Source organism: Natrix helvetica (genome assembly GCF_964273705.1).
Source record: "Natrix helvetica genome assembly, chromosome: 1".
NCBI classification, from domain to species: domain Eukaryota; kingdom Metazoa; phylum Chordata; class Lepidosauria; order Squamata; family Natricidae; genus Natrix; species Natrix helvetica.
In genome coordinates this window covers 39845774-39858115 of record NC_138548.1, presented here as the reverse complement: position 1 = coordinate 39858115, position 12342 = coordinate 39845774, and the positions used below count along the sequence as shown (strand labels likewise).

At 37.3% G+C, this 12342-nt stretch overlaps 1 protein-coding gene across 2 annotated transcripts in view; it reads left to right on the top strand.

Moving 5' to 3' along the window:
- The first annotated feature begins 2569 nt into the window (after positions 1-2569).
- DYNC1H1 (dynein cytoplasmic 1 heavy chain 1) overlaps positions 2570-12342 on the top strand; it is a 62189-nt gene continuing 52416 nt past the window's right edge. Inside the window, exons 1-6 of one of the 2 annotated variants that reach the window (XM_081943098.1) lie at positions 2570-2945; positions 7040-7127; positions 8998-9171; positions 9604-9859; positions 10574-10760; positions 10930-11201. In XM_081943098.1, the coding sequence (XP_081799224.1) occupies positions 2687-2945; positions 7040-7127; positions 8998-9171; positions 9604-9859; positions 10574-10760; positions 10930-11201 (1236 nt within the window). In that variant the 5' untranslated portion in view covers positions 2570-2686. The remainder of the gene's footprint in view (positions 2946-7039; positions 7128-8997; positions 9172-9603; positions 9860-10573; positions 10761-10929; positions 11202-12342) is intronic. The other variant, XM_081943097.1, reaches the window with a different exon arrangement.

Genomic DNA, 12342 nt, shown 5'->3' with positions numbered 1-12342 from the left:
AACTTAAAAAATATGAACGGAGAGGCTCAAATAATTGTAGAACATGCTCTACAGCAGGTGTTAGAGCAAGCCATCTAACTTTTGAACATCCTAAAAGTTCTTTGTATTCAACATTCGCTTCTTCACAAAATTGTTTTAAAGTAGCCACACGAACGGTAAAATGACTAAAATACAAATAAATTGTAGTTATTATTACTTCTACATCAATTAGCATGGCACATGACGCTGTGTTGATTGCGTTTGACAAAATATGCACATTACAACCTATTCCTAGTATTTTCTTTTGGAATAAATCTTGTAATTTTACATACACATTAGTCACCCCTTTGCGTCTTCGCCCACCAACATTTGTGTTTGTATTATTAGCTGTTAGTGCAGCAACTTTGAATTTCAAATTGTTTTCATTTATTACTCTGTATAGATGGTTTGACAAAATTTCAGCAGTTTCACCCTCAATGGATTCTAAATTTAAAATTTTTACTTGAATCCCCTTGGTAATATTAAAATATCTTACTAGTATTGGATACAATTTGGTTTCATTATGATTCGATGCATCAGATAAAACCGTTACAAATACTGCAATTTTCAAGTCTGCTGTATTTTATCACAGTAATTTTTAAATACTGATTTAATAATAGCCTCGCATTTTGTCCTGGTGCATGAAAATTTAGCATTGCAAAACTTTTTCAATAATTTAGTTGTACAATCCATACTACGAAAACTTTGATTGTGAATTATGGTATGAAATGCAAATGTTCCCTGCATGGCAGCTAACTGTTTTTCATCTTCAGAATAATTTGAAGTTTAAAAAAAACCTGCTACTTTACGACTGAAAGCTGATGCATCTAATTATTGCTTATGTTTGTTGGTGGACAAGTGTTTTGTTATAGCTGCTCTGCCCCCAACTGCAATACAAAATTCTCCTCTGCAAATATTGCAGAAAACAATGGCATCTTTCTTTGATATGAGGAATGGAAATTCCTTTTTCAATTGATCGTTGAAATGGCATTTCCTCTTTTTTGATTTTTCCATCCCTAAATGAAATTAAAAATTAAAAATAAAATATAAAGCTACACGAACGATGCAAGCACATTATGAATAAATAAAATTAATTATTACAACTGAAACTTTAATAACATAAGCTTATAAACTTCACTAAAATTAAAATTTAAATTATTTTACACTTCTGTTGACAACAGGGTTGTATAAACTTGTAAATAAAATTATGCATATTTGGAAATTATTAAATAGATAATGAATTAATAAAACGTGAATTGTACTTACCTCTGTATAATTGAATATTCACTGAGAAAGAAATAATTACCGTGAGTCATTCAATTGCCGACGTGCCGTGAGTCTACTGAGTGCGTATGTGCCGTGTCGTGTTTTGGTAAGATGTAAACAAAGCCACTTACATGCGGTGCGCTCTCAAGGTCTCCTGTCCGGAGCGCATGCATCTCATAATCGCGTTTTATACCGCACTATACCGAGCCTTGACAAATTGTCATGTCAAATACAAATACGTCACATAACGCGCAACAGATTAGTCTTCAAATATCGAAAAGGAGGACATGTAAGAGGACACTTTTTGAGGGAGGACAGAACTTACAAAAGAAGGACTGTCCTCCCTAAAGGAGGACAATTGGTCACCTTACTATGAATGAACCTAACAAACTTGCTGTGAGATCTGAGTTTGGCTGTAGTTAAAGCTAACGTTAGAGCTGCCTGATCTACAGGGGCTGTTTTTTCTTCGACTAAGGGAAGTCCAGAATATAAAAGATACAATTGTGGCATAAATACAAACTGAAGCGATTCACAAACTCCTATAACTAAAATGCAGAGTGAAAAGCTAGTTTATTAAGCATTTCGCGATCTTTCGGTTAGCATGGTTGTATTATGGCATCGGAAACAAACTAAACAATGCCTTGGGGATAATTAATTAGGACTTTACAAATCCAATTACGATTCACGTGACTTTGGATGAAAGAGAAGGAGTAGGGGAGACATGATAGCAGTGTTCCGATATCCCAGGGGTTGCCACAAATAAGAGGGAGTCAAGCTATTCTCCAAAGCACCTGAGGGTAGAACAAGAAGCAATGGGTGGAAACTAATCAAGGAGAGAAGCAACTTAGAACTGAGGAGAAATTTCTTGACAGCTAGAACAATTAATCAGTGGAACGGCTTGCCTCCAGAAGTTGTGAATGCCCCAACACTGGAAGTCTTTAAGAAGATGTTGCATAGCCATTTGTCTGAAATGGTATAGGGTTTCCTGCCTAAGCAGGGGAATGGACTAGAAGACCTCCAAGGTCCCTTCCAACTCTGTTATTCTATTCCAGAGGTCTTCAAACTTGGCAACTTTAAGATTTGTGGATTTCAACTCCCAGAATTCTCCAGCCAGCTAAAGTTGCCAAGTTTGAAGACCTCTGTTCTATTCTAGACTCGCTCGCCGAGGACTCCATCGAACTTCGCCGCAGAGAAAGCCTGTTCTTCCGAGCCGCATAATTCCCGACTACACTTCCCAGGATCCTCCGGGGCGGGGCTGTCGCGAGGAAGGCACCGTTAAAGAACGGCGTCGTGGACCAGGCGGGGCTCAGTGCGAAGTTTCAGAACTCCGCGGCAGGGAAGCTCCGGAGCGCTTTTGTAAGGGCGGCTCCGTCCATCTCGACAGCCGAGAAGCCCATCAGCCATGTCCGATTCGGGCGGCGGCGGGGAGGACAGCGGCGGCGGCCTAGAAGCGGCCGGCTCGGCGGTGCAAAATGTGGCGGACGTGTCTGTGCTGCAGAAGCACCTGCGCAAGCTGGTGCCGCTTCTGCTGGAAGACGGCGGGGAGGCCCCGGCCGCCCTGGAAGCGGCGCTGGAGGAGAAGGGCGCCGTGGAACAGATGCGGAAGTTCCTCTCGGACCCGCAAGTCCACGCAGTGCTGGTGGAGCGCTCCACCCTCAAGGGTGAGTCACCCGCGGCGGTGCTCCCGCGCTTGCCGCCCCCGGGGCTTCACTCGGATAGGGCTGCCGAAGGAATTGGCTGGGAGCGGAGGAAAGAACGGAGAGCGGGTCTCGCCCAGCGGTTAAGCCGCAGCTCCGCGGGGTGGAAAGGATGGAGAGGGTGTGGCCGCAGGCAGGCAGGCAGGCGGCTGTCAAAATGGCGGCCCGGCTTGTTTGCTCCTTTGTCTGCATCGTCGGCCGGGGCATAGCTGCCTCCGCCCAGAGGACTCGATGACAGCAGCCCCTTTCCTTGAGAGGGTCGTGTTGCTCCCTTTAGTTGTGGCCGCCCGACTTTTTGCAGTCCTCACCCATTAGCTCTTGAATAGAAGAAGCCCGTCTGGAAAAAGTCCCTCTGCCTTTCCCTCTATCTAACTCCTGTCCCGGCCTTGAAAGACAGGCGAAAGGGGGGGGGGGAGGTGCGTGTGTCCTTCGTTGTACGGGGCTTTATCTCCCTTCGATCTGGCGAATGCTGGCAGTAATTGAATCTTTGCCAGGGCCTTAAAGGATGATGCCCAGCTGATGACAATAATAAACACGGCTTGCCCGAATCGGCCATGTTTGTTTTATCAATAAAATCAGGTTTCATTTTTGAACGCCAGATCCTAAGAAGCTGATTTACGCACCTGATTATTTTCGCCTTCCAGTGTGGAAGTATTTGCTCACAATCCATGTCTTCCTTCCATGACTCCTTGTAAAACTTCATAGGTTGAGGCAGATTCTGTTGCCTGAAAATGTGGGCCATAACTATCTGGGAGAGTTCCTTTGATTCGCCAAAGCGATCTGCCCCATCACATACTATCACTTTTAGGCGTGTCCAAAGGATATAACAGTTTGATCAGTGTATGAATAAATAAGATACAAGAGAAAATGGACAATAGTACCTATTTTGGAGTGAACTTTTAATAAACCATTCAGGATTATACTGGCCTTAAGTGAGAATAGTGTCATCAGATAGCTAGGAAATCAAACAATCAAGATTTCCTTTGTCAGTCTAATATACTAGAATCTGTCATTGACCCGTTCTACCTTAACACTTCTTTAACTGTTGAGTTGAAATATCTGTATTTTGCACAATAACCTCTATTACATATTGTTCATGTGCCTTTTCATTATAAAATATTTAACAACAAGATTAAGAAATGTTTGTGAAAACATACTAATATTTTGCATTTCCTAATAAATACAAAAAAGGTTCTCAGGATGGGACATCAATAAGGCCCCCACAGCATTATCGCAGTTGCATATGCACAGCAGTTTATATATTTACATGGCTTACAGATAAGTGTCTTGCAATTAAAAGAATATTATTATAGCATAAAGGCAAACTTTCTGTAAGTAAAATTCAGTTTCTTTGTCCAAACAATTATTGGTTTTATAAAAGATTAGAAACAAATATAAATCTAAAAGCACACATTATGAAAGGCTTGGTTCAAGAGGTGACTTTTAACCTTTCTAAAAATGAAAATATTAATGGCCAAATACAATTACTAATTGGTTAAATTTGATAACTCGGGGGTGATAAGAAAGAATGTCATCCAAATGTCTGCAATTTCTTTAGGCAGGTTTAGAAGTCATTCAGGAGACTTCTAAAAGGAGATAGTTCCTATAAAATTAGAAGTAATCATTTGTAATATTTAAAATATTGATAGGTATTGTTGAAATTTCAGAAAGTAATATAGAATGTTTTTGCTTTATATAAAAACACTAATTACTCCAGTACTAATTACTATAGTAAACACATGCTTTCTTCTAAATGTTCTTTGTGGTTGAAGAATTGTACAACTGTTAATAAGCATTCTCTATTCAATTCCATGTACTGTTAATTCTCCAGAACATCTAAATTAGCGGTAGGATTCATTTTTTGACTAAGTATTTTTGAAAGGTATGGGTGCTTTCCAAATTGAATTGTAGATTTTTTTATGGTCTTTTCTTTTATGAATAAAACAATTTTCATAAAGTTATTATAGACTTTGTTAATAGTTTTACAGATTTTGTTGTAACTATCTTGTGGATTACATTTTAAAACATGGTAACGATGAGGCAATAACTTCATTATTTGCCTGATTAAATCACCCTTCTTATTTCCAAATGAACCTGTAATGAAAAGTAAGGAATTTTTAGCTTTCGGTCCTTTATGATAATCTGGGAAGAGCCTTTTTTTGAAATGTGTTGTACAGTAATTGCTAGTATCACTTAAATGAGATCAACTAGTAGTAAATGATAATCAAAATAGTGCAATTTAAAGCATTTTAATTCTGTTCATTATGCCACTGACAAATAGCTATAACAAAAGTCTAGACTGCTTTTTTGTAATTTAATAGAGCCTTTGAAAATGCTTCAGAATGTTAAGAATCATATCATGCAAATCTCTTAAGCTTATCAAGCAAATCTAAATTGTATGTCCCAAATTACTGACTTGAGATGTAATACAATTTTGTAAAGTTTAAGCTGCAAGTTCTGGTATTATATTCACAGTATTTTATTTTCAAACAAGCAGTCATGGTAGCTAACAAATATTTAAAAGGTATTACATCATTAAAACCTAAAATATTTTGTCAGTGCTTAGATAATTAGGCCAATCATGAAACCCATAGTAGTAATTTTCTTAGTCTGGGAATATAGGAAAAAGGTCTTCTCTTGTAACCCAGATAGATTTAATTCTGATAAAAGCATTTTAATGTCCACAGAGGTTCATAAAAGGACATGGTTTCTCAGATAATCAGACTTAAACCATTTGGAGTGTTGACCATGCCTTAAATTATGATCAGTAAGCAATTGGTATGCAGTGCAGATAGTTCACCACAGTAGAGACTCATGTAATCCTTATTACAATAGTTAAACCAGTCTCGGTATTTTGCAGTAATTACAGTTTTCTGAGACTTTTCAGGAGTAATCTGATAATATGGGATATTTCTCACCTGAATGACACCAAAATGTAATTCTTTTTTTTGTAAATTTCATCATTTATTTTATTGCATTAAAAATAAAGCTTGACTTAGAATAAGGTATAAAGCAGAAATAGTAACAAATTATATTGAAGCACTTTAAAGAACAGTCTGTTTTTAGAAACAAAGTATGTTGCTTTCTGACAAAAAGTTGTGCATACAATGGAGCATCTTTATACCCCCTGGAATCTTACAACTTCCAGGAATTGGATTTTCCCCCTTTCTAAAACACAAACATCTGGTAAACCTTGCTAAAAGTATTTTAGCTTTTTAATAAAACAATAAGCACATTTGTCAATTATGTCAACTGAGTCCTTGATACTATGAGAAATGCTGAAAGTTCACTTAAGTATTTTTGTCTCTAGGGATGTATTGTTCAAGCTCATTGCTTTTTCTTTCCGTTTCCCCATTTGGGTGTGTCTCCCAGAGAGCACGTCACAGTGCTGCATTGCAGTGGTGTCATTACTATAGCATTGTCAGCTAAGAAATTGTTAATCGAGTCCCATTTTCCTTAAGCTATGAGGTTTTCCCGTATAAAGAATCCTCTAATATTTGAGAGAATTATAGCTTTTATTAAGTGTAAATGTTATTTGTACTGAATCTTGACAAATTAGAATTCTGCAGAAAGCTCTTCATTTGTAAACTATAAACCGTCATAGTTCAAATGCAAAAATGTTTCATGAAAAGACAATTTATGTAAAATAGTATAAATAACAGCAATAAACAATTCTAATTTTAGGAATCTTCATTTCTGGAGCCCCCCCCCCCCCCCCGCCAACTTCCCAATCTCTTTAGCACTTTCCTGGCTTTTATACTTTTCTAAATTTAAGCCTCTACAAAGCAAGAAAAATATTACTCTTCAGTTTTGAAGAGATTGTATGACCTCAAGTTTGAGGTTTTCAATTACTGAAACATGCTTGCTTTCTATATATGAGGTAATGGAAAGTGTTGTTTTGTGCAGCTGGTGTTTAATGATCTCTTTTAAATAATCACATGACTTCCTGTATTTTGCTAATGTTTCCCCTTGTTCTTTTTTTTCTTTTTCATATATCAAAATAAAAACATGTATTTGTGGAGAAACTGATGCTAGTAAGGTTTCTTAATTCTTTGCAGAGGATGTTGGTGACGAAGGAGAGGAAGAAAAAGAATTTATTTCTTACGGAATAAGCACTGATATTCATTATGGTATAAAATCAAACAGGTCAGTCAAGATACTCCCTGTAAATATGCTGCTCAGTATGAAGTCTTGTGCCTTTAAATATGTCTAACATACATGCCTACCTGAAAATGACAGATCCATATTCAGTGCAGATTATAAATTAAATGGAATTAAATTAAAAAGACAGAATTTCTGTTAGTGCATTAGAAGACAAATTAGAGAGCAGGATTATTCTACTCCTCTCTCCTTTATTTATTTATTTATTTATTATTTATTACTTGAACTTATTAGTCGCCCCCTCTCCCCACAGGGACTCGGGGCGACGTACAAAGGTATTATATAGCGTATAGAGGAGGTAAGAATAAATAAATAAGTTACAATACTTAAAAAGTTAAAACCCCAGTGAAATTAACCCTTAAAAACTAAAATTACAATTAAAAATGCCCTGGGCTGGGGAGGTTGTAGAGTTATGCCAGGTCAGCTAGTCGAAACAGGTAGGTTTTCAGCTTCATACGGAAGGAGCGAAGGTCGGTTGTAGTTCTGATGTCTGGGGGGAGGTCATTCCAAAGGGTGGGGCCCACTACAGAGAAGGCCCTACTTTGAAGAGTGAACTTTACAGGTTGGTTGTACTCTCATCATTTAACCGTAAATTTAGATTTTTCATGCCAGTGTTGAAGTTAGATGATTCTATGAAGCATATCTCACTTTCTGACACAAAAATATTGAAAAGGCGAATCATGACATATGTCATATGAGTAATGATCTTAATTTCCCATAAGGCCTGAATTGAAAGAAGATCTGGATAAGTATCCTGCAATCAGAAACTACATTTATTAGGCTTTTTTTTTTGTTCCAAGGTTGTAAGGAATTATATAGTCACTGGAAAGAATAGGGTCAAGATGCTCAATCCCCTCCTTTTTAATGGGAATCAATTGCTTAGTAAAACTGTTAAGCACATCAAAAGCTTACATAATTATTCAAGGGTTTTATTTTTCTCAAAAATTGAAAATTCTAATAATTTGATGCTGAATTGTCCTATTATCATTTTAGGTTGCAGCACATACATTGTGGTGTGGCGATTCACATTGGGAAAGCTTTCTTGTCTGATCCTGGTTTAAATACTCTTTTAATAGTTTAATTTTTGTGGTCAGACTACCAGAAAATACTATGGTACTAGGCTTAAATGGGAAGTCAAAACCTCCCCAGGAGAAGGCAATCTCAAATCATTTCTATATTATGGACAAGAAAACTGCATGAATCTGTTCATGGAAATCAGTAGTTTTGAGCATTGTTTCAAGGATAAGTTACTTCTCATCAGGCAAATTGCTGTTATTAGACATGGGGCCTTTCAAGTAATTTGGTAGGATTTTGTTTTGGTTTTGTTGAATACCACCCAGTTACTTGTTTGTGAGCTGCGTAGCCATATAAATTAGATGATTGACTGACTGACTTAGACAGACAGACAATATAAAATAGGTTCTGTGATACTACAAAAGTATTTAACCAATGTTTAGGTTTTGATAATATATTTATTTAGTATTGTTACTAGCTAGTTGCGTACATGTTTGAAGTGGAAATAAGATACACACTTAACAAAAATTAAAACTGCCTAGGACCGTGATGGTGAACTTGTGGCATGCATGCCGGAAGTGGCACACAGAGCCATCTCTCCGGGCACGCCAGCCGTCACCCGTTGCTCTGCTGGGTTCTGGCATGCATGCACCGGAAAGCTGAGCTTCTGGTTTCTGGGGTGCGCATGCGCACCCGCCAGCTGGTCTTCGTGCATGCATGTGTGCCAGACCCTGAAACACCAGGTGACCAGCGCACATGCATACAGTGCCAAAAAGACTTGAATGTCTTCATGTTAAACTAAGTAAATGCTCACTAATTATTATTTTTTTGTAATCTATAGTTTGGCTTTCATTAAGCGGGCACCAATAATTGATGCAGACAAGCCTGTGTCATCCCAGCTCAGAGTTCTCACTCTCAGCGAAGATTCTCCCTATGAAACTTTGCATTCCTTCATTAGCAATGCTGTTGCTCCATTCTTCAAGTCTTACATCAGAGAATCTGGCAAGGCAGACAGGTAACTACGCTAGTTGGTACAATTTGTATTTCTGATATGGACGAGTGAATTAGAAAAGAAGAAGAAATATGGGAAGATACGTGTAAAGTTATTGATAGTCAAGATCCTAACTGTTAGAAGACATTTAAAGAAGGGGTGTGGTTTTTTTTGGAAGATTGAAGCTTTCAAGCTATATTTGATGCTGCTCCCATGGCTCCTTATAGGAAAGAGGCAACTTTCTGAAATGTGTCATTCCCCGTGAAAACATTGCAACAGCAGTTAACTGTGTGGCACATCTCATTCTTTTATCAAGTTTATTTTAAATTGTAGTGATATCTTAATATCTTGTTTGTGTTGATGGGCAACATATTCTGGATTGCATGCTTATGTACTGTAAATGCCTTAATTACATATGTAGATTTTATTTTTATTTTATTTTGTATTTCTCCTAAGGGATGGGGATAAAATGGCTCCCTCAGTGGAGAAAAAAATTGCAGAGCTTGAAATGGGACTTCTGCATTTGCAGCAGAATATTGAAATACCAGAGATTAGTTTACCAATTCATCCAATTATCACTAATGTTGCCAAGCAATGCTATGAACGTGGAGAAAAGCCAAAGGTTACAGATTTTGGTGATAAAGTTGAGGACCCAACTTTTCTCAACCAGCTACAATCTGGAGTTAATCGCTGGATTAGAGAAATCCAAAAGGTAAATTGGGAAATGTATTATTATTTTTATATATGTATAAAAGTATGAAATCACAGTTGACATTTCTTTAGCTGTGTTGGTCTTCATACTCATCAACTTTTCCCAAGAACCTAGGATAGCATAATATATTAGTGTAGTTTACACACAAATCCAAGCAGTGTGGCCTTTTGTAACTGACAGAAATTTTGTCAATGTGTATAATTTCTAAATGCTATTTAATATATTTTAATACGACACCTACTGTGCCAATAGACAGTGGGGTCACCATGGCCAATTTATGGTATAATATTTCAATTTTCAGACCTTGATATATTGTGAACTTATCCTATTCTTTGTCTTCTATTCTACTAAATTCTGCTATTGCCACACTAACTCTCCACACTTTCTAGTTTTCAGCCACAGTTAAATCTACTGTGTTACCAGCCAAGATTTTATCAGTTTGTATTAATATATCCCACAATATTTTAACCTGCTCATTTTTGACTACTTTTTGAATTCTACCAAATTTTTATTACTTGCATACAATAAGTAAGTAAAGTTTTCTGCTATAATTGCTTTTCTATAGATAGGTTGATGTTCACAAGTTCATATTGTTCTGTTCACTGTTTATATATTAAAGCGACTGAAGCATAATAAGGAAAAGAAACACTCTGCACATCACGTTAAATTATGGCTTAATTCATTAAATATGTTTCTTTGTTTTGCTTTTTTTAGGTGACCAAATTGGATAGAGATCCTGCATCAGGTACCGCTTTGCAAGAAATCAGCTTCTGGCTAAATTTGGAACGTGCTCTTTACCGTATTCAGGAGAAGCGTGAAAGCCCTGAAGTTCTATTAACTTTAGATATTTTGAAACATGGCAAACGTTTTCATGCTACTGTTAGCTTTGATACAGACACAGGTAAGAGCTATCCAGAAGCAGAATTTGGCAGATGTGTGTTTGTATGTGTGTGTGTGTATGTGTACTTATATTTATATATGTATATTTATATATACTTATATATTTATATATTTAACTGCTTTAACACTTAAAAAATCAAATCCATTTTCTTTCTTTTTTTAACACCCAGGTCTGAAACAGGCATTGGAGACTGTTAATGATTATAATCCATTGATGAAAGACTTCCCTCTAAATGATTTGTTGTCTGCAACCGAACTGGATAAAATACGACAGGCATTGGTGGCAATATTCACTCACCTGAGAAAAATCAGAAATACAAAATATCCTATTCAAAGAGCTCTGCGCTTAGTGGAAGCCATTTCAAGAGACTTAAGTTCCCAGTTACTCAAAGTATTGGGCACACGAAAACTGATGCATGTTGCCTATGAAGAATTTGAGAAGGTAAGTCTTGCTTAACATGCAGATATGATGGGGGAACAGACCAAACATTGGGACAGAATATTAGCTTGAACTCAAAAGACACACAGCTTATTTTTTACTGCACAAAAACCATAGCATTGAAGAGATTTACTCATATTGACTGTGTGGTGATTCTGCATAACTATTTTCAAAGATAGCTTTTGTGCAGATTTCAATTTAAAACATTCTGACATTTTGGAGACATAATCAAACAGCCCTGAAATAGTATTTGTTTCATAATGGCTGATTACTAGTTGTGTCTCTCTGTAAATCAAGAAGCCTGACCTCAATACCAGGAAAGATTCTGGAAAAGATAATCAAGCAACGAATTAGCGAACACCTAGAAGTAAACAAAGTAATAGCCAAAAGCCAACATGGGTTTGTCAAAAACAGATCATGCCAGACTAATCTTATTGCATTCTTTGACAAAGTGACAAAATTAGACCAGAGGAATGCCATCAATATAGTTTACTTGAACTTCAGTAAGGCATTTGATAAGGTAGACCATAACCTACTACTAGATAAAGTAGAAGAATGTAGGTTAGACAGCATCACCACCAGATAGATTCGTAACTGGCTGACTAACCGCACTCAGCATGTAGTCCTCAATGGAGGGAAGTATGCAGTGGAGTACCCCAAGGCTCTGTTTTAGGCCCAGTACTCTTCAACATCTTCATCAGTGATTTGGATGAGGGAATAAATGGGGAACTCATCAAATTTGCAGATGACGCCAAGCTGGCAGGAATAGCCAACATTGGGCACTATCCAATAAAATGAAATTCAGTGGTGAAAAGAGTAAGGTTCTACATTTAGGCAAGAAAAATGAAATGCACAGGTACAGTATAGGTGGTACCTTACTCAATAGTAGTAACTGTGAGAGGGATCTTGGAGTCCTAGTGGACAACCATTTAAATATGAGCCAGCAGTGTGCAGCAGCTGCCAAAAAAGCCAACACAGTTCTAGGCTACATAAACAGAGGGATTGAATCAAGATCATGTGAAGTGTTAATACTACTTTATAATGCCTTGGTAAGACCACACTTGGAATACTGCATTCAGTTTTGGTTGCCACAATGTAGAAAAGATGTGGAGACTCTAGAAAGAGTGCAGAGAAGAGCAACAAA